We start from the raw sequence: 22,767 nt of genomic DNA, 5'->3' as shown, positions 1-22,767 counted from the left end.
GAGGGAATGTTTTATTTCTTCTTTAAGGACCTCTATCATCTTCTTAAAGTCATTTTTAGGGTTGATTTCTTCTGTCTTGGTATGTTCAGGTCTTGCAGGTGTAGAATCACTAAGTTCTGATGTTGCCATATAGGTCTTTATATTGTTGCCTGTATTTTTGCACTGGCGTCTACTCATCTCTTCCTCTGTGCGGTGCAGGTGGTGTCTGTGACTGAGAGTGCCTCTCTTGTTCTAATTTTTAGTTTTGGTTTAGTAGGAGTTCTTGGTTAAATTGGTGCTATTGGGCTATTTCTTCAGGGGCAGCTGATTTCAATCGGTGAATTATATACTTATGGTTCTGGTGGTCTGGTTTGGTGGCTGGGCAGCGTCTTCTTCTGTGTTCCCAGGTCACGTTTTGTTCATTTGTCGACTCCTCAGCTGATCTTGTTTCTTCAGACTTCAAACTGTGGGCATCTGAATCCTCTCCCAGATGGATTTCAGCTGAGCAGGGTAGTCTCACCAACACCTCCAAGTTGTTGGGTTTCACAGGATCAGCAGCTGGGCCCTGGGTTGTCCTCAGACGGAGTGTTCAGATTCGTTCTGGTTCCGACCCACGGAGATAGCTTCTTCCCCAGGTGTTGGGGTTAGAGGCGGGTGTTGGGGTTAGAGGCGTCCCTGTTCCACGCTGCATCTGCTTGTCTCAGATGCCGGGCCTGTCTACCTCTGCGGTCCGCCGCCAGGCCTGTATGTCCCTGTCAACTGCCGCTGGGTCTGTCTGCCTCTGTGGGCCGCCAGCGGGCCTATATGTCTCTGCCGGCTGCCGCCGGGGCCTGAATGTTTCTGTTGGCTGCCACCGCCAGGCCCGTCTCCAGATTTGATTTTTATTAATAAGATTCTTTAAGATTCATGCTACAACTGTGTTTAACAACCACCCAGTTTTAAGAACTCAAACAGCATGAATCTAGAGTTCTCTGACTTACTGAACCCTTGGCTTCGCTTCCTTTCAATGTTGGAATTTGGTTGGGATTATTTTTCTTTGTCAAATATAGTTCAACCTCAGGTTCCAATTAGTATCCAGCATTGCCAAAGCTATAGATTTTGAATATGACAATGAAATCCAGGAAAAGAGAGGACATGACACGAAATTGTTAGCCACAAGGAAGAAACCAAGCAAACTGATCCCTTCTTGAAAGAGGGCTCTACATGTGTCTCAGCTGGCAGAGTGCCTACCTAATATGCATGAAGTCCTGGGTTCCAGCCCTAGCACCACATAAAACTGGGTTTTGTGGATCACACCTGTAATTCCAGCATTTGGGAAGAGGAGGTGGGAAGGTCAGAAATTCAAGGTCATCTTCAGCTACACAAACCCACTTTGGAATGCACAGGTTCTGCCATGTAATATTTGTAATAACCCTAATATGTGTGTGTATGTATGTATGTATGTATATATATATATATATATCACATATAATTTTTATATTATATACACATACTATGTATTATATATTATTTATGATGTGTGATATGTACAACTATTTCCTTGGAAAGCCTTAATAATTCTCAAAATTAGCTAATTCAAACAGAGTGAGAAAACACTTCAAACTGTACCTGGTTGGTGTGCTCTGATGCTCCCGTCCTGCCTGGAGTGGTCAGTTCTGAGTGGATGGTGCTTGGTTAGAACCAAAGACACGTGTGGCATCTGTCTTTGGTTGAGATGAGAATGTACCTTTCCCATTTTGTCGTATTCATCTTCTCAGTTACTATGACGAAGCAGGTCTACACTTGACCGGCAGGAACCAGGATTCACTCAACAGCTTGACTTTGGCTCTTACCTTAACACGGATGAGAAGCAGATATAAATTCTGTATTTTGAAATTTAGGTTGTAGAACAAAACGTCACAAACTCAGTAACTATGTTTATGTGTTGAGTTTATTCTTGTTGCCAAATGACAGACAATGGTAATGATCATTGAGTTTGTATCAATCCAGACCTGGTGCTTACTTATTCATGAACGCTACACCGAGTTTTCCCCCCAACTCATCAAAGATTTATAAGTGTGCAAGCGGGAACATACTGAAAAGTTTTTTAAATATTTAGTAATCGAATGGCAAGTTTTCAAATTGTGCTGGAAAATTAAAGTCATCTTTCTTGTTTCCTGTAGCAAACCTGCATTAGAATTTTGAAGTGGTTTTTTTGTTTATGTTTTTGGAATCTTTCCTTTAATGAGGCTCTATGCCTCTAGATTCAAGTACAGTGAAACTTCACTAGAGTTTCACTTTCCTCTGATTTCCTCAGCCCAAACGATCTGTTCAGTCATCCTTTAATTTCTATTTTTAAAGAAACCCAATCAGGGCTGGAGAGATGGCTTACTGGTTAAAAGTGCACACTGCTCTCCTTGTGAGTTCCAGTCCCAGCACCCACAGCTGGCAGCTGGCTTACAACCCTCGGGTAACTCCAGCTCTGGAGAATCTGAACCCTTCTGGGCTCTGCTGGGCACCTGCACTCAATGCACACATCCCCTACACACATATATACACATTTAAAAATAATAAAAATACTTTAAAAACGTGCACCTGGCCGGGCGGTTGTGGCGCACGCCTTTAATCCCAGCACTCGGGAGGCAGAGGCAGGCGGATCTCTGTGAGTTCGAGGCTAGCCTGGGCTACCAAGTGAGTACCAGGAAAGGCGCAAAGCTACACAGAGAAACCCTGTCTTGAAAAACCAAAAAAACAAACAAACAAAACAACAAAAAAAAAACAAAAAAAAAAAACGTGCACCTGACCATTTAGATAATTGTTGGCCCCTTGAAGGCAGTTCAGAGCTTTAAGCACATCCTTGTCAGAGCCTAAATGGTGGTTCTCAGCATGGCTGATGGCAAGAACTAGTAAAGAGAACTAGTCAATTTTAGATGTCAACTTTACTACCCATGAGATACCAAGAACCTTGGCTACACATTATTTCTGAGTGAGTCTATGAGAGTGTGTCTAGATATAACCTGCATTTGGATTAGAACAAGGAGAGCAGGTAGTTTTAAGGTGGGCAGGCCTCATTTGATCCAGTGAAGGCGTGAACAGAAGAAATTGAATAATAAAATGTTCTCCCTCCTGTTTCCCTCATCTCAGATCAGACTGGAAATTTCTCTCTTAGCTCCCTGGTTCTCATCCTTCAGATGTACACAGCATCATTGCCTCTTGGGGTTTCCCGACTTGCAGATTACAAATTTTACACTTGTCCGCCAATTATCTCTAGTTTCTCAGTATGTGTATGTATGTGTGTGTGTGTGTGTGTGTGTGTGTGTGTGTGTGTGTGTGTATGACTGGATGGATGGATGGATGGAGCTGTGGTAAGATGGGAAGAAAAGAAAGAGTGGTAGATGACAGTAAGCTCTACATTCATGGAACCATCAGGAATATAAAATCAAACGGGGACAGTAGGTGTAGTTTGTGGTAGATTATTTGTCTAATGTGCACTGGACCAGGTCCTGGGTTCAAGCCCAAGCACTAAAAAAAGTTTTCATTGTGATACTAATATAAGGATAAACATATGGACCAAGGGAATGAATTGTAAGTTCAGAAGTAAGCCATATATCTTTGATTATTTTCAATTTTCAAATTATGGTTTTATATATATATATATATATATATATATATATATATATATATATATATATAATCACACAAATTCACCATTTTGAGGTATAAAGTCCACGACATTTATTGTTGTTAAACTTTCACAAGATTTATCTACAGAATTCCTTTCATCTTTGCAAAGCTGAACCTTAATACCCTTTAAACAATAATTCCAGAGGCTGGGAGATGGCTTAGTGTGTCCAGCAAGCGTCTTCTGTGCTAACATGAGGAACTGAGTTTAGATCCCAGAACAGATGTGAAAAGTCAGGTACGTGGTCCCTGCCTGTACCCTCAGGGTGTAACCACAGGGCCGGGGCTGTGGAGACAGGCAGATAGATCGTAGAGGCTCATTGATCAGTCAATCTGTAGTTTCAGTAAGTCATACTGTCTCAAAACAGATGGCGGGAATGTGATGAAGGAAAAGCATGTGACGCCAGGCTCTGGCTTCCCCACTTGGCTGCATGGGTAAGTGAACACACACACACACACACACACACACACACACACACACACACACATATTAATTACAAAAAATTAATGTCCCTTGCTGTTCTTCTTCCTAAGCTCCTTGACACCACCATTTTACACACTCCCTCTATGAATTTTAATACTATGTGCCTCATACACACAGACCCATAGAATATTTGTATCTTTGTGACTGATTGTCTTAATTACTACCCTTTTGCTGCAAAGAGACACCAGGACCAAGGCTGCTTATAAAAGCAAGCATTTAATTGCAGGCTTGCTTACAGTTTCAGAGATAGTCCATAATCATCATGGTGGGGAGCATGGTAGTAGGCAGGCAGGCATAGCATGATATTGGAGCAGTAGCTGAGAGCTTATGTCCTGATTCACAGGCAGAGAGAGACAGAGAGAGAGGGAGACAGACAGAGACACTCTGGGCCTAGTGTGGGCTTTTGGAACCTGAAAGCCTGCCCCCAGTGACAGACTCCCAAGGCCACACCTCCTAATCCTTCCTAAACAGTTCCACAACTGGGAACCAAATATTCAAATATATAAGCCTATGGGAACCATCTCTCTCTCTCTCTCTCTCTCTCTCTCTCTCTCTCTCTCTCTCTCTCCCTCCCTTCCTCCCTTCTTCCCTCCCTCCCTTCCTCCTTTCCTTCTTTCTCTTTTTCTTTCTTTGAGACAGGGTTTCTCTGTGTAACAAACAGCCTGACCTGTCCTAGAACTCACTCTGTAGACCAGGCTGGCCTCAAACTCACAGAGATGCACCTGCCCCTGCCTCCCAGGTGCTGGGGTTAAAGGTGTGTGCCACTACATTGGCTGTATGGGAGCCATCTTCATTTAAATCACTGCACTGACTTATTTCACTGAGTATAATATCTTCAAGACTCAACTATGTTGCAGATGTGTCAGAATTCCCTTCTTAAATTTCATTTTTCATTAAAGAAATCCCGTTGTGGGTGCTGGGGAGGAGGCTGAATGAATAAGAATGTTCACGTGCTTGCCGAGGTCCAGAGCTTGCTTCTCAGTGCCCATGTGCTCACGGTCTGCGACCCCAGCTCCAGGACAGTCAACACTCTCTTCTCCTCTGTGCAGGAATTGTGCTCATGTGCTTATATCATGTGCGCACATACACACGTGCACGCGCGCGCGTGCGCACACACACACACACACTCACACAATTAGAAAACAGATCTTATAAATTACTTCGTTGAGGTACAATTAACACATACCAAGATATGACAATGTTTACAATTTGGTGAGGTGGAAGGTGTTTCCTCATGAAACCACCACTGCAGTCAATGTTGCTCTCTTTATTGGAACTGGTTTGTGTGTGATAAGCATACATCCTAGAAAAAAAATTTAAGTTTGCAACTCGACCTTGCTGTTCTGTCCAGGTGTTTACTCTCTTACTCGTCTAAAGTCTAGCATTTCTGGAACTTTATACACTTTGGGCAGTATCAGCACAGTTTAACATCTTTCTACACACCTGGGAGACCTCTTTCCTTCTCTGTGTTTCTATGAATTCCCTTATTTTAGATTCCTTACAAAGGATGTGTATCCCTTATCTGAAATGCTTGGGATACAAAAAGTCTTCAAAATATTTGCATAAACATGAGATATCTGGAAGATGAGGCCGAAGTCTACATATGAAATTCATTTATGCTTTATATATACCTTACATGCATTGGCTGAGGGTAAGTTTATACACTATTTTGCTCACCTATACATTTAATAAACATTGCATATTGCAGCTGATGGGGCCAGGAGGTCTTTTATCCTTTGGGGGTGCCTGGAAAACCATGCTGTGCACTTATATTTTGTCACGTGATATCGGGTGAGACTGCTCCTCTGAAGTGCTCTATCAGCTCAAAAGCTTGATTTTAGGCCATGCTGGACTTCAGACTTTAGACAAGTGTAGCTCGGTCTGTACAACTGGGACTGTGTTGTGTTTGTGCTCTGTGACTGGCTTGTTTCATTCAGCATGTCACTGATGTTTCCACAAATAACGTGATCTCTCCTCCTTTTGACGTGTAATGGATCAAAACCAGAGCATTCTATGCAGGTGCTCGACCGCTAAGTTACTTACCCAGCCTAAGAGTCCTGAAATTTTGCTTGTTTTGTTTTGTTCGAGACAGGGTTTCTCTGTGTAGCCTTGACCTGGAACTCGCTATGTAGAAGAGGCTGCCCTGGAACTTGGAGATCTGCCTGCCTTTGCCTCCTGAGTGCTGGGAATTAAAGGTGTGTGCCACTTGGCTAAGTTGTTTAATTTTGTAAACAAAAAATTATCATGGTGTGTGTGTGTGTGTGTGTGTGTGTGTGTGCAATAGTAAGGATACGGTGTCAGAAGATAACTTCTGTAAAGTCAATTCTCTCTTTCCACCATTACATGGGTTCTAGACATGGAACTGGCATCATCAAGCTTTCAAAGCAAGTGCCTTTACCTGCTGACATCTCCCTAGCCCAAGAGGTCTTTCTTTTAAAGGCTCAATAATATACCATTGTATTTATATCCACATTTTTTGTCCGTTCGTCTGTCAGTGGGCATTTAGGTCGCTGCCATGTCTTCACTACTGTCAAGAGTGTTGCAATGAACGTGGGAGTGAAGTTAGTTCTTTTTTTTTGGTTTTTCGAGACAGGGTTTCTCTGCGTAGTTTTGCGCCTTTCCTAGAGCTCACTTGGTAGCCCAGGCTGGCCTCGAACTCACAAGAGATCCGCCTGGCTCTGCCTCCCGAGTGCTGGGATTAAAGGCGTGTGCCACCACCGCCCGGCTGTGAAGTTAGTTCTAAGACGTGGCTTTGATTGCCGTGTGTGTATGCTCAGAAGTGAGTGTTGGGTCAGGTGGTGGTTATGTTTTTGGTGTTTTGAAGAAGTGCCATACTGTCTTCTATAAAGGCTGTAGAATATTCACACCCAACAGTGTACAAAGAACCCTTTTTCATTTCTCTATGACTTCGTCAGTACTTACCTCTCCCCCAACAGATGCGAGGAGCTACCTCACGTGGCTTTGACTTGCAATTCCCTGATAATATCTTACTTGTATTTCCTGTTGCGTTGATAAAGCACTCTGACAAAAAGCTACTTAAGGGAAAAATGGCTTTTTTGGCTCACAATTCAAGGTTACAGTAAGTCATTTTAGGTTAGTCAAGATGGCAGTTAGTCATATTACAACCGTAGTCAATAGCAGAAAGCTATGAATTAATGCAAGCATGCTTGTGCTCAGCTGGCTTTCTCCAATCATATAGTGCAAGATCCATTATCCAGGGAATGGTGTCACCCACAGTGGGCAAGACTTTCCACTAATCAAGATCATCCCCCACTGTAGCAGGAATCTTAAAAGTTCTTATTAATAAAATCAAACCCGAGGCCAGTTATTGGGGTCAATGCTGGTAGATCAGAGAGACAGAATAAGCCACAGCTATCTCATCTCACCAGTTCCTCAGCTGGTCCTGTTTCCTCAGACTGGAAGCTTCTGTGTCCTCATCCAGAATGAATCTCAGCTGTACTGTGCTGCTCCATAGCCTGAAAGCTTAACCAGGCCAAATGCTTAACCAGCCAAATGCCCCTAGTTTCTGGTCCTCACGCCTTATATATCTTTCTACTTTCTACCACCACACCCTGGGATTAAAGGCTGGCTTTCTGGGATTAAAGGTGTGTGTCACCATGTTTGGCTATTTCCAATGTGGCCTTGAACTCACAGAGATCCAGAGGGATTTCTATCTCTGGAATGCTAGGATTAAAGGCGTGTGCTATCACTGACTAACTAGTGGCTTGTCTGTTCTCTGACCCCAGGTAAGTTTATTAATGTACACAATATTTTGGTGAACAATACCACCACACCCCACAGACACACCCACAGGCCAACCAAACCTAGACAATATCTTATGGACTCCCTTCCCCCATGATTCTAGATTGTCTCAAGCTGACAAACTAATCATCACAACCAGTGATATTGAGTATCTTTTCATTTACCTACTGATCAATCAGATGTCTTTGTTGACAAACTTTCTACTCAGTTCCTTTGGGTAATTTTTGGTCACAGGGGCTGAAGAGATGGTTCAGCAGTTAAAAACACTTGGTGCTCTTCCCAAGGACCCAGGCTTGATTCCTAGCACCCATATGGGAGCTTACAGTTCTAACTCCAGTTCCAGGGGATCCAGTGCCCTCTTCTGACCTCAGTGAGCTTGGCATCTATGCAGTATACAGACACATGCAGGCAAAGTACCCATACATATAAAACAAAAAATAATTTTAATTTTCAGTTAATAGTATTAGTGCTCCGTTACTGAGTTGCATCAACTTTTTGACTACTATTTTTTGCCTTACATCATCTACTTTAATAGTTTCAGATCTTGTATTCATGTTTTTGAATATTTTATTAATTCTCTGAGTATTTCTTAAAATGTATTTTGATAATAGCCACCCCCAACTTCTCCCTCATCCACCCACTGCCCTACCTCCATCCCAGCAACAACTTTGTGTCTTTTTAAAATGTAAAACCCATTAACTCCAATTTATGCTGTCCACATTATTCTGGTTGTGGGGCCACCTACTGGAGTGTGTTTGATTTGCTAGGACATACACCCTTGAAACAGACACTCTCAAAGAAGCCATCACTCTCAATGAGGTGTGGGAGCTTGAACTCAGTGTGAGGTCAGATCCAGAGTCATGCCTTTGCACGTGTATCCACTCTTCCAAGCACTGCTTACTGAAGAGACAATCTTTTCCCTCTTGTGTACTCTTGGGGGAAGGTCAGCTAACTGTGTATGGCATGTTTATTTTTGAGTTCTCCTTCCTTTGGTCTGTAGGTTTACTTTTACACAGTATTTTGACTGCTATAATATTTTCTAAACTTAGGGAGTATGTTTCTAGTGTCATTCTTGCCCCCAACTGCGTTGATTACTCAGTGACGTTTGTGCTTCTATAGATTTTTAAATGATATTGATCTATTTGTTTTTAATAATTAGGGTAAATTAACTGTTCACTGTGACTTGGCTAAGGATTCCATCAAATTTGTTTGGGGGACATGAAGGTTTTGACAGCATTAACTATTGGCGAACATAGGATACCTTTCCAGTTATTTGTGTTTGTAGGCTGCAGATGTAGCCCAGTGACTCCAAAATGTTACTTACTGTATGGTATTACCAGATACCCAGAAGAGAAAACAACTCTACAGTGTGGATACTAGTGGTTTCCAAGACTGAGGGAAGTGGGCAACGGGAAGAAGCTGCTTAGTTGGCAGGACAGTTTCATGTTGGCTAGAAAGGTTGGGAACTAGATAGAGGTAGGGCTGCACAACCCAGTAAACACACTAAGCGCTATTTCCATGTTTCCATCGCTCACCTAAAAATGCTTAATTTCCTGTTATATGGTTTTACCCTAAAATTTCGTAATAGATTTATTTAAATTTAAAAACACAGCTAGGAAGTGGTGGTGCATGCCTTTAATCCCCAGCACTCAGAAGGCAGAGGCAGGAGGATCTGAGTTCTAGGCCAACCTGGCCTACAGATTGAGTTCCAGGACAGCCAGGGCTACACAGAGAAATCCCATCTCAAAGAACAAACAATAACCACAATAAATAAATAAATAATTAAATAATTCTATATGTGTAGGTGTGTGAAAGTGAGTGTAAATGCTCTTGGAGGTAAGAAGCACAGGAGTCCCTGGAGCTGGAGTTAACAGGCAACTGTAAACCACCCAACATGAGTGATAGAAACAGAACTTGGGTCCTCTGCAGGAGCAGTATACGAGCTTGACTGTTAAGCAAGCCATTTCTTCAGTCTTCACCTTAAATTTTGAATGCCACTCACGCTGTTGTGAGCTTAGAGTGTGCATAGGCAGGACGACCCCAAAAGAATAGTGATGTGTCATTGTCAAAAGATTATTGCTTCATTGCTCCTGGTTCATTACTTCCGAGTGATGAAGGAGCACACCTACATAACTGTCATAATCAAATGCCCACACATCAATTCAAGGGAGCTGGTGAGGCAAGCACTCTGATGTCTTTTTTGCATTCATATATATAGATAGGCCTTGCATGACTCATAGGTCAAAAATTACTCAACAGAAGTCTTTCCCTCCAAAGTGGTAAATGTGTGCCTATGTCCAATTATTTCAGGGGACCCAGTTTGATACTTAGCACCCACATCATGCAGCTTACTTACCACCTGTAAATTCCAGATCCATGGATCCGATGCCCCTCTTTTGGCATCTGGGTAAACTAACACTCTCCCTCTCTCTCTCTCTCTCTCTCTCACACACACACACACCTCTTTCTTTTTCTGAATTTCAGGAATTGGCGTTTCATTTTTCAGTTGAAAAGGCACTGGCATTGTAATAATCTAGTAAAGACAGGTGTTTGTAATCCCTTTGTATAGTCTGTAACATACATATGCCTGCTTTATAGTTAATAAAAGGAAATAGTCTTGAAGTAACAAGTGTGGTGTGGGTGTGTGCATGTGTGGGAGGCCAAAGGGACTTCCAACTGAGCCCAGAGCTTGCTGATTTGTGTGTGTGTGTGTGTGTGTGTGTGTGTGTGTGTGTGTGTGTGTGTGTGAGAGAGAGAGAGAGATCCCCCAGAGTCTTCAAATATTCAAGAAAACAATTCTATTATATGTTTTTCTTATTTAACCTCTTTTAAGTTGATGAGAAGACAATGTATAATAATATTGTTTCTCTTGATGTGAAAGAATTACTCTCAGAGGTTAAGAGCACTGGCTGCTCTTCCTGAGGACCCGGGTTCAATTCCCAGCACCCACAATGCAGCTCACAACTGTTTGTAACTCCTGTTCCAGGGGATGCTCATACAAACATAAATGCAGGGGGCTAGAGAGATGGCTCAGCGGTTAAGAGCACTGACTGCTCTTCCAGAGGTCCTGAGTTCAATTCCCAGCAACCACATGGTGGCTCACAACCACCTGTAATGAGATCTGATGCCCTCTTCTGGCCTGCAGTCATACATGCTGTGTACATAATAAATAAATAAATCTTTTAAAAAAAAAACAACAACATAAATGCAGGCAAAACATCAATGTAAATAAAATACAAATAAATAAATTGACTTTTAAAAAAAGAATTACTCTAACTATTGGCAGTATGTCCCTTGCATTTTCAGTTCTCAATCTTGTGTCAGTGAAGTGTGGGGAACAGTGCCTGCTGTACCCAGAACTACTGCACATGGTGCACATACCAGTGCACAACAAAGACAGACTGACCAAACAGAGGTCTGAAAAGAAAATGATCCAAAGACAGGTTTTTATTGCAAATATTTACTCAAAAACTACTATATACAACAGAATTTTAACAGGCGTTGAAAACATTTAACATTCATTGAAACAGTTTAAGAATTCAAAGCACATTTTAAGAAGTAAAAACGCAGCATTTAAAATAAAAATTTATTAGTACTGCAAAGCAAATTATTGTTTGTTATATTCATTTCTATATCTGAAAAATCAATTTAGTAGCTGACTTAGGGATAAATTAGGCTAATTTCCACAACCATTTTAAAAAAATCTGCTTTAGGGTCCAATTTGAATTTTCTATTTTTATAATTAAGAAAAGTCCCTTAAACATGGTCGAGTACATGCAGAGGCATGTTTTCAGTTCAATGCTTTTCACCTACACTCTACCATACTTTGGTTTAGCTTCCAGACCATTTTTATGGGTCTACTGCTAAAAATCATTGAAACAATATTAAAAGCATAGTAGCTACAAGAGTTTCAATAACGGATTTCTACTTCATACAACTAGCCCATGGGGGCAGGGTGGGGTTCTGCACAGCTTATACACTGACTAAAAGCACAAATATAAACTTACATTTTCATCATTTCACTTTCACTGAAAGTTTTAGATAGGTGAGCTGACAGCCTGACCGGCTAACACTTGTATGGAGGTGCACAGATTCTAAAATTCTGTTTGCATGCTTCTGACAGACTGGAATGTTATAGTAAATCCAAAGTTAAGTTTATATTCATCCAAATTCTCAACAGGTCAATTTAGCACTCTAGGCATGCTTCATTACCAGGATCATATTAAAAAATACAGCCTTCATTAACAGTAACAATTAATTGGCAGTTTAAAGGTATTTTCAAAAAAATGCATGGTTTCAAATCTCTTCCTTTAAGTTTATTAAAGGGAATATACAAGTGATAAGGATTTTAACTTCAGGACTAATGAAAGTCTGATTAACATAGCTAATATTCTTATAATAATTTCATACTGGTGTACAAGATTCCTTCAAAAAGTGCTAAGAGACCTTTGGATGGAAACTCAGTTTTCACTAAAGTTCCGTTGTGGTTTGTAAAAACTTGGAAATCACATTAACCATGCTATTAGTGGCAAACTGACTAAGTAAGATGGAACATACAGGTGAAGTGTATGCAGGACCTCCCTCAGCTCTCACTGCTGACCTCTACCACGGCACTACTGAGCTCACCGGACAGCACTGCTCTAAGTGCTCTCTCTCTGTGGGGAACTAAACTTGGAATGACTACATCACTTCAGATTCTTTCTTCCCCGTCTCCAGGTCTACTGCTGTCTCTGCTCCATGTCCTCCAGGACTCATAAGTCCACCTGTCAGATCAGACACGGCGTCACTGGCACTGGCTGAAGAATCATCACCCTTGTGAAGAATCTCTGTGGCCTCATGTTCAAGTAGCTCTGACGGTGTCAAGGGTTCCAAGCGAACACTGTCTTGCTCACTAGCATCAGAACTCACAGGTTCAGGTTTGTCTCTTTGCCTCAGAAACTCGTCAATGCTGATGTCCCCTGACGTTAACTGCAAATCCTGACCAGTCTCTGAAGAAAGCTCATCAGCAGGGGAGTCATGCTCTTTACTCTGATCACATGAATCTGTACTTTCTGAATGCTGATGCACCTTCAGCTCCAGTTCCTGACAGGTGTGCTGTGTCTGTTCTTCCTTTCCCATATTATCTGCTCCAACATCTGAATCGTGACTGAAGATGTTCTTTGACCTGCTTTCATTTTCTGTATCTGAAACCGTTACGTTTCCTTCACAGTTTGCTGCTGCTGGAGTTTCACATACACTTGCATCACACCCAACGTCTTCTTCTGATGAAGGAGCTTTATCTTGCTTACTGAAAAACAAAGCCATTTATTATCCATTCATAAAACAATGTAATTCAAAACACAGCCATACTCTAAGAAGTAAAACAAGTTAAAGAGACTTGCCTGCCCCAAAAGATACAACCCTGAGCCCTGGCTAGTCTCTTATAACTTGGGGGAGAGCTGTTTGCTAGCAAAACTGTAAGAAATGCTGAAGGCACAAACCAAAAGGAACTTGGAACCTGAGTGTCTACTTTGTCATAGCTGTGGCTGTTGTTGTCTGCTCAAAGCTCTGCCTGTGTCTAGGTCAAATTTAAATGTCCCTAATAGTAAGTAAAAGTACCTAACATAATGAATCTACGGAAAGGTTAATTTCTTTTGTTTTATACATTCTATGCTTTCCTATATAAAATCAAATGTCTTTCCTATATAAAAATCAAATCAGCACTCACAAACATTTCCCTGATTTTTGATAACCTCATATACTTGAAAACATGCAAAGCACACATATATGCATGAGTACATGTCTATCTACATACATTTCTAGGAATGTTTTCTCTGACCTTGGTGTGTAAATTGGAATACTTCAATGACTCCTAAAATGGTAGATACAGCTTTGTGATAAGGAAGATTGTTGTGGAATATTATTTGAAGATGTCTTACATTTGTTTATGCTGTGGAACATTTGTTTAATGATGCAAAGATGTATTGCATTCTTTTATGTTGCATTTGTTTAACTCTATGAAGCTGTGTTACTTTGCCTGTCTAAAACACCTAATGGTCTAATAAAGAGCTGAATGGCCAATAGTCAGGCAGGAGAAAGGATAGGTGGGGCTGGCAGGCAGAGAGAATAAAATAGAGAAGAAATCTGGGGAAAAAGATTGAGAAGAAAAAGAAGAGGAGAGGAGGATATCAGGGGACAGCTACTCAGCTACATAGCAAGCCACAGAGTAAGAAATAAAGAAAAGTATACAGAAATAGAGAAAGATAAAAGCCCAGAGGCAAAAGGTAGATGTGATCATTTAAGTTAAGAAAAGCTGGCAAGAAACAAGCCAAGCTAAGGCCAGGCATTCATAAGTCAGAATAAGCCTCTGCATGTGACTTACCTGGGAGCTAGGTGGTGGGCCCCAGAGAGTAAAGAGTAAAAACAACCAACTACAGATGATGGCTCTAACAACAATAAATCAGCACATATTCCTGTCTGTAGTAATATTCTGTCTATAGTTTACTCTTTCTCCATGTGTGAGGCTCTCATGTGCCATCTACTATGAAACCACTGAGCATACAGCCAATTTCTTTGCAGTTTATTTTGTTTTACTGATCTGCATTCAGACTGATCTTGGGGCAATTCTGTTAGTTTCCAAACCATGCCCCACTGAGATTTTCAAGTGAACATTGATTAAATAAAAAATTCCTTTGAAAAATGTCTACCATGAAAGCTAGCTTAGTAAGCTATCTGCTTGTCTCCACGAATGTCTTATTTGTGTTGCTACTGTGAAGGATTTTTTTGTCCATACATCATGCAATTACATGTTATTAGTCTCTCAGAAAGATTTTGATTTTTACATCCAACCATCTTAATTAAAACCCAATTACCCACTCTGAGCTCATTTTCTTATGTTTACTAGTCATAGATAAAAATCTACCCCTTTTCTCTTTCATATTTGTAAAATTAATTTTTTGCTCAGCTCACATTGGACAGACTAGAATTCATAGAAAATCTGAGTAATGTACAGATGATGCATTTATTTCCTGACTGCTCAGAACTCTAGGACAAAGGTGTAAGGAGGCTAGATTATCTTACTAGTGAAAGCTCAAACAACATCGTGATGAGGACTTTACTCAATATTTATTTTTGTTTTTTTGAGACAGGGTTTCTCTGTGTAACTTTGCGCCTTTCCTGGAACTCACTTGGTAGCCCAGGCTGGCCTTGAACTCACAGAGATCCCCCTGCCTCTGCCTCCCGAGTGCTGGGAATATTTATTTTTGGGAGGGAGGAAGATTATTCTCAACAGATTAACAAATAACCCACTATAAAATATAAAGACAGAAATGAGAAACTTACATAATTTAACTGTCTAAACCTCATAATCTGTAGTATCCTATGACTATTTTCACTTAACAGAGGCCATTATTTAACAGACATACTATTTAAATGTTAGCACTTTACTTATAATAAATAGTTGAAGAACTTAAAATTTATAAAATATCACTGACATATTTTAAAGATTTTAAAATCATGAATCTTGTTAAGTTTGAAATTTCAATTAAAAGTCATTACTAAAGCAGTATCATATACAAAAATTAAAATAACTCTTCCAGTTGCCAGTGAAATGTAATTTAGGCCAAGTATTCATTTATTTCAGTAAACTGGATCAAGAGACTCATTTATCTCTTATTCTTACCCTTCAGAATGTGATGCTCCTGTTTCTCCTTCAGCTGTATTATGTCTTGTTTCCTGAAACAATAACACTTTTACATTCATGGCTAAACTTAAGTATTATTATAATAATACTAAACATCCTGGATAGGAGGAAATTATGTGTACAAGCTAGTACCCTAAAGGAATAGGAAATGACCTTTCTGATCTTAAGTGTACACTAGAGTAATTCTTGTAATATATAATAGGCATTTTTTTTCAAATCCATAACAATTTCAGTGTACCAAAAAAGTTTTGAATCAAAGTCAAGAAGCTAAACCTAACTTTACTAAGAGCTACTTCTCAGCTAAATGTGGTGACTCACATCTTTAATCCCAGCACTCAGGAGGCAGAAGCAGGTGGATCTCTGTGAGTTTGAGGCCAGCCTGGTCTACAGAGGGAGTTACAGGACACTAAAGACTACATAGTGAGATGCTGCCTATTTCCCTCACCAAGTTTTCCAAATGTGGAACATAGTTACTTGAGCAGAAAACTAGTTGAAACCTGATTATAAACAAGAAGATGCCCCTAGCATCTTACATAACATTCTGATACTTAGAAAAAAACCTTTGAAATTTTTACTTCAAATTTAAGAATTATGATAAAAATATGATAATCTTCTACTGTCAAGCCAAAATTGAAGAAATATTTTGCTTATTTCAAATGCTGAGGAAGGAATACTAAAAAACCTCCATATACTAAAAGCAGCACAGCATTCTCTAACAACCACCACTTCCCAAGTACATATGCTGTGTGGAGTGTACCAAGAACTTTAAATTTAGTTTATTTAGCCCACAGGTGAGAGATCACAAATGATATCTGTACAAATGAGAACTAACTGCAGAAAGCACCAAGTCCAAGCGATACAGCAAATGACGGGAGTAAGTCTGGATCTTGGTCTTGTAGACCCACAGTAGACTGTGACAAGAGTACTGGCCTAACTAGTCATGCACAGTTAAGTCCTTATTCTCCCCCAATTCTGCAAAAATTGGAGCAAAGAAATAACAGATCTTCACTCATAACAAACAGCATACCAAATATGCATTTCAACCAAGTTTTAGAAGATGGAAAGTGGTTGAAGTAGTAGAAAAGACTTAGGATGGCATCGGTGACAAGGTGTCTGCAGCAGGACAGTGCAAGAAGCGAGTCCCTTTGGACGGAGCACCTAAGACACATTCTCTTTTAGAGACATCTGGTCTAATGCTGAGCTTGTAAAAGGGAAAACGGAAGCACAAGAACTGCTGGGAGTCCAGCTGCTCTTTCTCCAGCGCACACAAAAGGTAGTGATTTCTTCTCTTACCACAGAGACCAACTGTCAGCTCTCTGAACTACCTAGTCAAGACTAGTGAGTACCAGGAACAGCCAGGGCCAGCATGAGGGACGGAGAAAACAAACAAAAAGAAAGACCTGGATTTCTCCTTGTAGAAAATAATCAGTCCCAAAGAAACATTTCTCATAAAGACTGTGGGAAAAAATCTCTTCAGAGACTCCCTCAGCTCAGCACACCTCACTTTACTACAATCAAGTCTGCACAATATCCATGCAGTGTGAAGGTTGTGTGCACACAAATCCAGGAGGCAAACTCGCATTCAAATTTGTATCAGCGGGTCTGAAAGTGTGATTCACATACCCTCAGGGAATCCACGTCACGTTTTAGGAAGTAAGTGAAGTCACAACTCTTGGTATAATACAAGAGCAGTGGGGATTAAAGTGTTGGCGCTACAACACAAATCAAGACGAACACCCAAACTGTACCAGAAGTCACCGCATTCTCCATTACCACACACACAAGCAGATCTTACTATTATTGCTGAGGATGGACCATGGCTATGTGCACTGTCAAGTGGAGGGTGGTACTCTACTGAACTACACCCCAGAGCCTTAGGGGTCAATCTCTAAACTCACGTCTTGTTCATGTTCTGTGCATATGTTTAAAGCACCAGGGTCTAAGACTGAGTTGTGAACTGAACACAGACGTTTCCCTCCATAGAATATCACTTTTGTTATAAATGAAAGCCAAACTATGCATATTTTGATATTCAGTAGATATTTTCATAGTAAAGTGCTATGGGATGTTCTGGATGTCCTGTGGGAGCCCGTTCTCGGGTTCCTCGTGGCTTTACCCAGTAGGTCCGCATAGAGGATGATTAGGACCACGGGCCTGAGTGCAGGTGTCTGAGATGGTCTACACTTGGCTGTGCTGGGGGATGGTCTGTATGTCAAGTTGCTCTGATTGGTCAATAAATAAAACCTGATTGGCTGTGGCTAGGCAGGAAGTATAGGTGGGACTAACAGAGAGGAGGAATAAAAGAACAGGAAGGCAGAAGGAGTCACTGCCAGCTGCTACCCTGGTAAGCAGCATGAAAAGATGCCAGTAAGCCACAAGCCGCGTGGCAGGGTATAGATTTGTGGAAATGGATTAATTTAAGCTATAAGAACAGTTAGCAAGAAGCCTGCCACGGCCATACAGTTTGTAAGCAAAATAAGTCTCTGTGTTTACTTGGTTGGGTCTGAGCGGCTGTGGGACTGGTGGGAGACAAAGATTTGTCCTGACTGTGGGCAAGGCAGGAAAACTCTAGTTACAGTAAAGTGAGTTTGTCATACAAAGGGAAAAAATCATGTATTTACTGCTAGCAATTAAAAAAAAACAAAAACAAGCAAAAACCTCCTACTTGTGGCAAACTCGTCTGCAGGACAGCTAAACTTAGTGTCAGTGTCAAGAAATGAGACTGACATTATATAGTGTAACACATCAACATTTTGAAGGTCTAACTCGGTGAACCAACAATCAGCAGTACAAAATTTACACACAGATAAATTCAAAATATAATATGGGATATCTGGGTTACAAATGGCAGAGTTCTTAGAACAACCTACACCTGACTCCATAAATGACAAGTGGATTTTATTCTAAAGAGACGAAGAGGCAAGCATTAGGAATTAAGAAAGACAGATAGCTGTAGTGCTGGAGACACGAAAGACCACGTAAGGGACAGGAGCAAACATGCTCCAGCAATAGTACATCCCTCAGGGAAGGAAGCAGAAGCTATATCCACAAAGCCAGGCAGGTAGGCAGGCAGGCATTTTGTTAAAGACAGGATGGCCTAGCCACAGAGGAGAAGTCCACAATCCTCACAGGCCTTAAGTCAAGGATGGTAATTAGTAGGATAATGACTCCTACTGTGTGGCAGACCAGCAGTATATGGAGAAGTCCATTGACTACACCCCATATTGTATCACAATAGAGCCATCTTGAGAGGGAACCTACTTTTTGGGCCCGAGCTATTCTGAAGAACTAAAACAAGGGACAATCACAAGTCAGGGTAAGGAGACACTGCCACAGAGAAGAGGATAAAAGATGGACATGAGAAGCAGTTTAGGCATCAGGGAGCTCATGTTAGGAAGGGAAAAAGGTCAGTGACCCACCCCCCCCCATACAACAAATTCAGGAACCTGCAATTACTGGGGAGGTGACAGTCCTCCACCTGCGGTGGGCAGATTGCTCAGACTCTAGAGATGCCCCATTGCTATGTGAGGTCTGATCTATCAAGAACGAGAAACTTAAGGCCTTCCCATCCCCGGGGTGGCACCTCTGCAGGCTCTGAGACTGTTGGGTTCCCTCAGATCTCTTCAGCACAGATCAGTTTGATTGTTTCCTCTACTCTTTGATGCCCTTGAGAGAATTCCGTGACTTGGAATTCCTCATCCACGAGCACACAAGCTGGAAAATTTCTGGAGCAAATAAGAACCTTCCTAGCCTTTAGTCCACAAAGCTAAGATAGACGTAGCCAGCAGTGGTTCTGAGTACACAAAGAAAGGAAGCCTCCGAGGAGAAGGAAGGCCTGGGCAACACTGGGCTCAGGACAGAATACAGAAAGAGAAGGGACTCCAGATCCACACCACAGCTACAGTCTCCAGTGTTGAAGGACCCAGGGAGAAGGCTCTAAAAGTCTCCATCCTTTAAAACACTTGTCTTCTTTTATTGCATTCTACTGTTCTTTTTTCATTCTTCTTTTACAGTCACCCAATTATATTTACACATCTTTGTGTTATTTTTTGCTGTGTAATCAGATTCTCTTTATTTTGTGCTCTTTTTGCTTTTTCTTTACATTCTTTCATCTTTTTCTTTTTACTTAAGCCTACTGCTTCTTTTATTTATCCTTTTACCTGTCCATTTTTTATTTATCCCTTTACTTGCCTGATTCTTTTATTTCATTTGTTTATTCTTATTAACCAACTATAATTTCTAAGTTCAAGGCCTACTCAATACTATTTCTATTATTTTACTTTATTTCATTGTTTATTTGTGTGTATGTGCATGCATGTGTGTACTATGATGCATGTGTTGAAGTCTGAGGACAATTTGCAGGTCTGACCCATGGACTAAACTCAGGTCATTTGGGCTTGGTGGCAAGAGCCTTTACTTCCTAAGCCACCTTGCTGGCCTATGCCATTTTATTTTCTATTAGTTACTGGTGGCATAGCGGTTGGCTTTAATTGATTTAAATTATATTTCCATGCCTGGTTTTGTTTGATTTTAAGGCAGTTTGTTTTCTTTTCTTGGAGTAATACTACATACTGAGCCCTCAAAGAGAAGATTGCCTACTTCTAAGTAAAACTGGGAAAGATATCCATCCATCCCAACGGACATACAAGCCACAACTCAAAAACACAAGTAATGTGAAAAAGAAGGCAACATTAGAAATGAAAAACATGATAAAATAAGAACTCATGCCACTTGTCACCCACCACCAGGCTAACAAAGGTGGTAGGTACTGCTATAAACAAGGAATAGAATATAGACACACACTCCAGGAGGCTCAGTTTCCCAGAAGGCAAGAACTGAGTATGTGAGCAAAGAAATTCTATAGCAATGTAACTCTTACCCTCAATGCCAGGACTTACTAATAATTGAATCTAGTATAGCCTTGCAGTAATCATAGCAATGAGGAAAACTCAAATTGAGATCAATCCTTGACTAGAAGGACCCAGGCCTGATATAAAACGGCCTAAAACAGAAAAAAAGATATGTAATACACAGATTGTTTTCTTCAGTCCTAAACATAATGTCTTTCAACCAACTATGTAACTGAAAAACAAGGGGAGGGGGTGCACTATCAGGAAACAAAGAACTAGACACCACACAATCCAGATACAGGATTACCAGATGGACCAATTCTACTTGCGTGCATGAGCACATTCCTGGAGGAGGGTATATATGAGCAAATATGTGGAGGCAGGAATCAACATCAAGGGTTTTCCTCAGATGTTCTCTACTGTACTTTTTGAGACGGGGTCTTTCTTTGTGACCTGGGGCTCACTGAGGAGGCTCAAAGCAAGTCCCAGGGATCTTACTGTTCCTCCCTTCATGGAGCTGAGATTAGAAGTGTGAGCCACTACAACTGGCTCTTTGTGTTGCTGTGGATTAGACTCTAATTCTCATGCAAGCCTGACAAACACTACCAGCTGAGCCAGCTTCCCAGTACTTCAGACAGAAAATTATATTCATTCAAGATTTCTTTTTAATTTTTTAGTACATGAATATTTTACCTGCATGTATGCATATCGAACACATGCAGGCTTAGTATCCACAGAGGTCAGATAGTTGTAAGCTACAAGGTGGACACTGGGCAACAAACCCAGATCCTCTGGAAGAGCAGTAAGTGCTTTTAAGCACTGAGCCATCTCTTCATTCACCACCACCCCCTTTAAAACTTTTAAAATATTTATGTGTATAGGTATTTTGCCTGATTGTATGTCTGTGTACTACATGCATGCCTGGTACCCACGGAGGCCAGAAGAGAATATTGGATTCCCTAAAATTAGAGTCATAGATGATTGTAAGACACCATGTGGCTGCTGAAAACTGAACCTGGGTCCTCTCCAAGAGCAGCAAATACTCTTAACAAGAGCTGGGCCATTGCTCCAGCCCAGAAAAGTTTAAATTACTACAATGAATGAGTTAAATGCTTTAACTGAAAAGGGTACAGAATGCATGAGCAGACTGTGAATTTCAGTAGAGAATCATAAATGATAATCAGAAAATACTCAAATTAAACACTGAAAGTTTTTATAGCTAAAAGTGCATTGATGGGCTCGTCAGTATAATGGCACAATTGAAAACTCAGTTGCACGATTGTGGGTGGTCAGGACACAGAGAATACCCAAACTGGAAAACAAAATGAAAAGAAGAATAAGTTGGGTAGTGGAAAGCAGAACAAGGCTTTTAAGAGTAGGGACTAAAATCAAATGGCTTTAATAGATATAAAACTGGAAGCTAGTAGGTAAGGGACAGTCGAAAAAATACCAGTTAGCATAAATGCCAAAAATAATTAAAGATACACATCAGCCCATAAATAAGCAAATGCATCAAACAGATTCCGGCACATCAAATTCTAACAGGTGACAAATGAAGATAAAATTTGGGGCAAACAAAAGAAAAATGACAAATTACATATACAGAAATATTCAGACATCTTGTCAAGAAATAGGAGGTAACAAATCCTTTAAACAACTGAAGAAAATGACAGAACTCTCCATTCAGAAATCTATACCCAACAAAAATATCTTCCAAAATGAAAACTTCTATAAACAAAAAACAGCAAAAAGATGTATGACATGAGATGTATGAGAGGAAGAAAGGTCTTCAAGTCAAAGAGAAACAAAAAGGTTTACAAAGAAATGAAAAACATTAGAAATGGTAAAATAAAGAAAAACATAAACTGACTTTTAAGTTTTCAATAACTCTAAAAGATTAATCACGTAAAGCACAAAATTTCATTCTACGTATTTACGGCGTATAGAAATGTAAAACATGACAACGGAGGGTCAATTTTACTATGAAGAGCAAAGAAGAAACATCACTGTACACCCAGATATTAAAAAAGACAAACAGAAACACCACAAGTAACACTGTATTCAACATTGTTCAGCATCTTAGGTAAAAATGTACCGATTCCTTAAAAACCACAACATAGAAAGTCACTCAAGAGTCAATTTAAAAATCTCCTGTCCAATAAAGAAATATATTTGTAGCAAAAACCTTTTAAGCCAAAGAACACTTTCTATGGTTTAAAAAAAAAATGCTGTTCAAACAAATCTTCAACATGACTTTCTTCATTCTACTCATAAAGAGGCAAAATCATTAAAGGATTAAAACAAACCACCATTAAAAAAGCAAAGGCTAGCTCAGAACTGCCTTTAGATGA

General features: G+C 40.5%; 1 protein-coding gene across 4 annotated transcripts in view; it reads right to left on the bottom strand.

The window, feature by feature from the left end:
• Positions 1–11,314: 11,314 nt before the first annotated feature.
• The window catches only part of Znf280d (zinc finger protein 280D), an 87,925-nt gene continuing 76,472 nt past the window's right edge, over positions 11,315–22,767 (bottom strand). For 3 of the 4 annotated variants that reach the window (XM_076576647.1, XM_076576648.1, XM_076576649.1), the window contains 2 exons: positions 15,546–15,598; positions 11,315–13,172 (listed from right to left, as the gene is read on the bottom strand). In XM_076576647.1, coding sequence (XP_076432762.1) covers positions 12,566–13,172; positions 15,546–15,598 — 660 coding nt within the window. In that variant the 3' untranslated portion in view covers positions 11,315–12,565. Of the gene's footprint in view, positions 15,599–22,767 lie in introns of all 4 variants that reach the window. The other variant, XM_076576652.1, reaches the window with a different exon arrangement.

The sequence above is a fragment of the Peromyscus maniculatus genome, chromosome 7 (genome assembly GCF_049852395.1).
Source record: "Peromyscus maniculatus bairdii isolate BWxNUB_F1_BW_parent chromosome 7, HU_Pman_BW_mat_3.1, whole genome shotgun sequence".
Lineage (NCBI taxonomy): Eukaryota > Metazoa > Chordata > Mammalia > Rodentia > Cricetidae > Peromyscus > Peromyscus maniculatus.
Note: the sequence above shows the minus strand (reverse complement) of the source record. Positions and strands in the feature narration are given on the sequence as shown.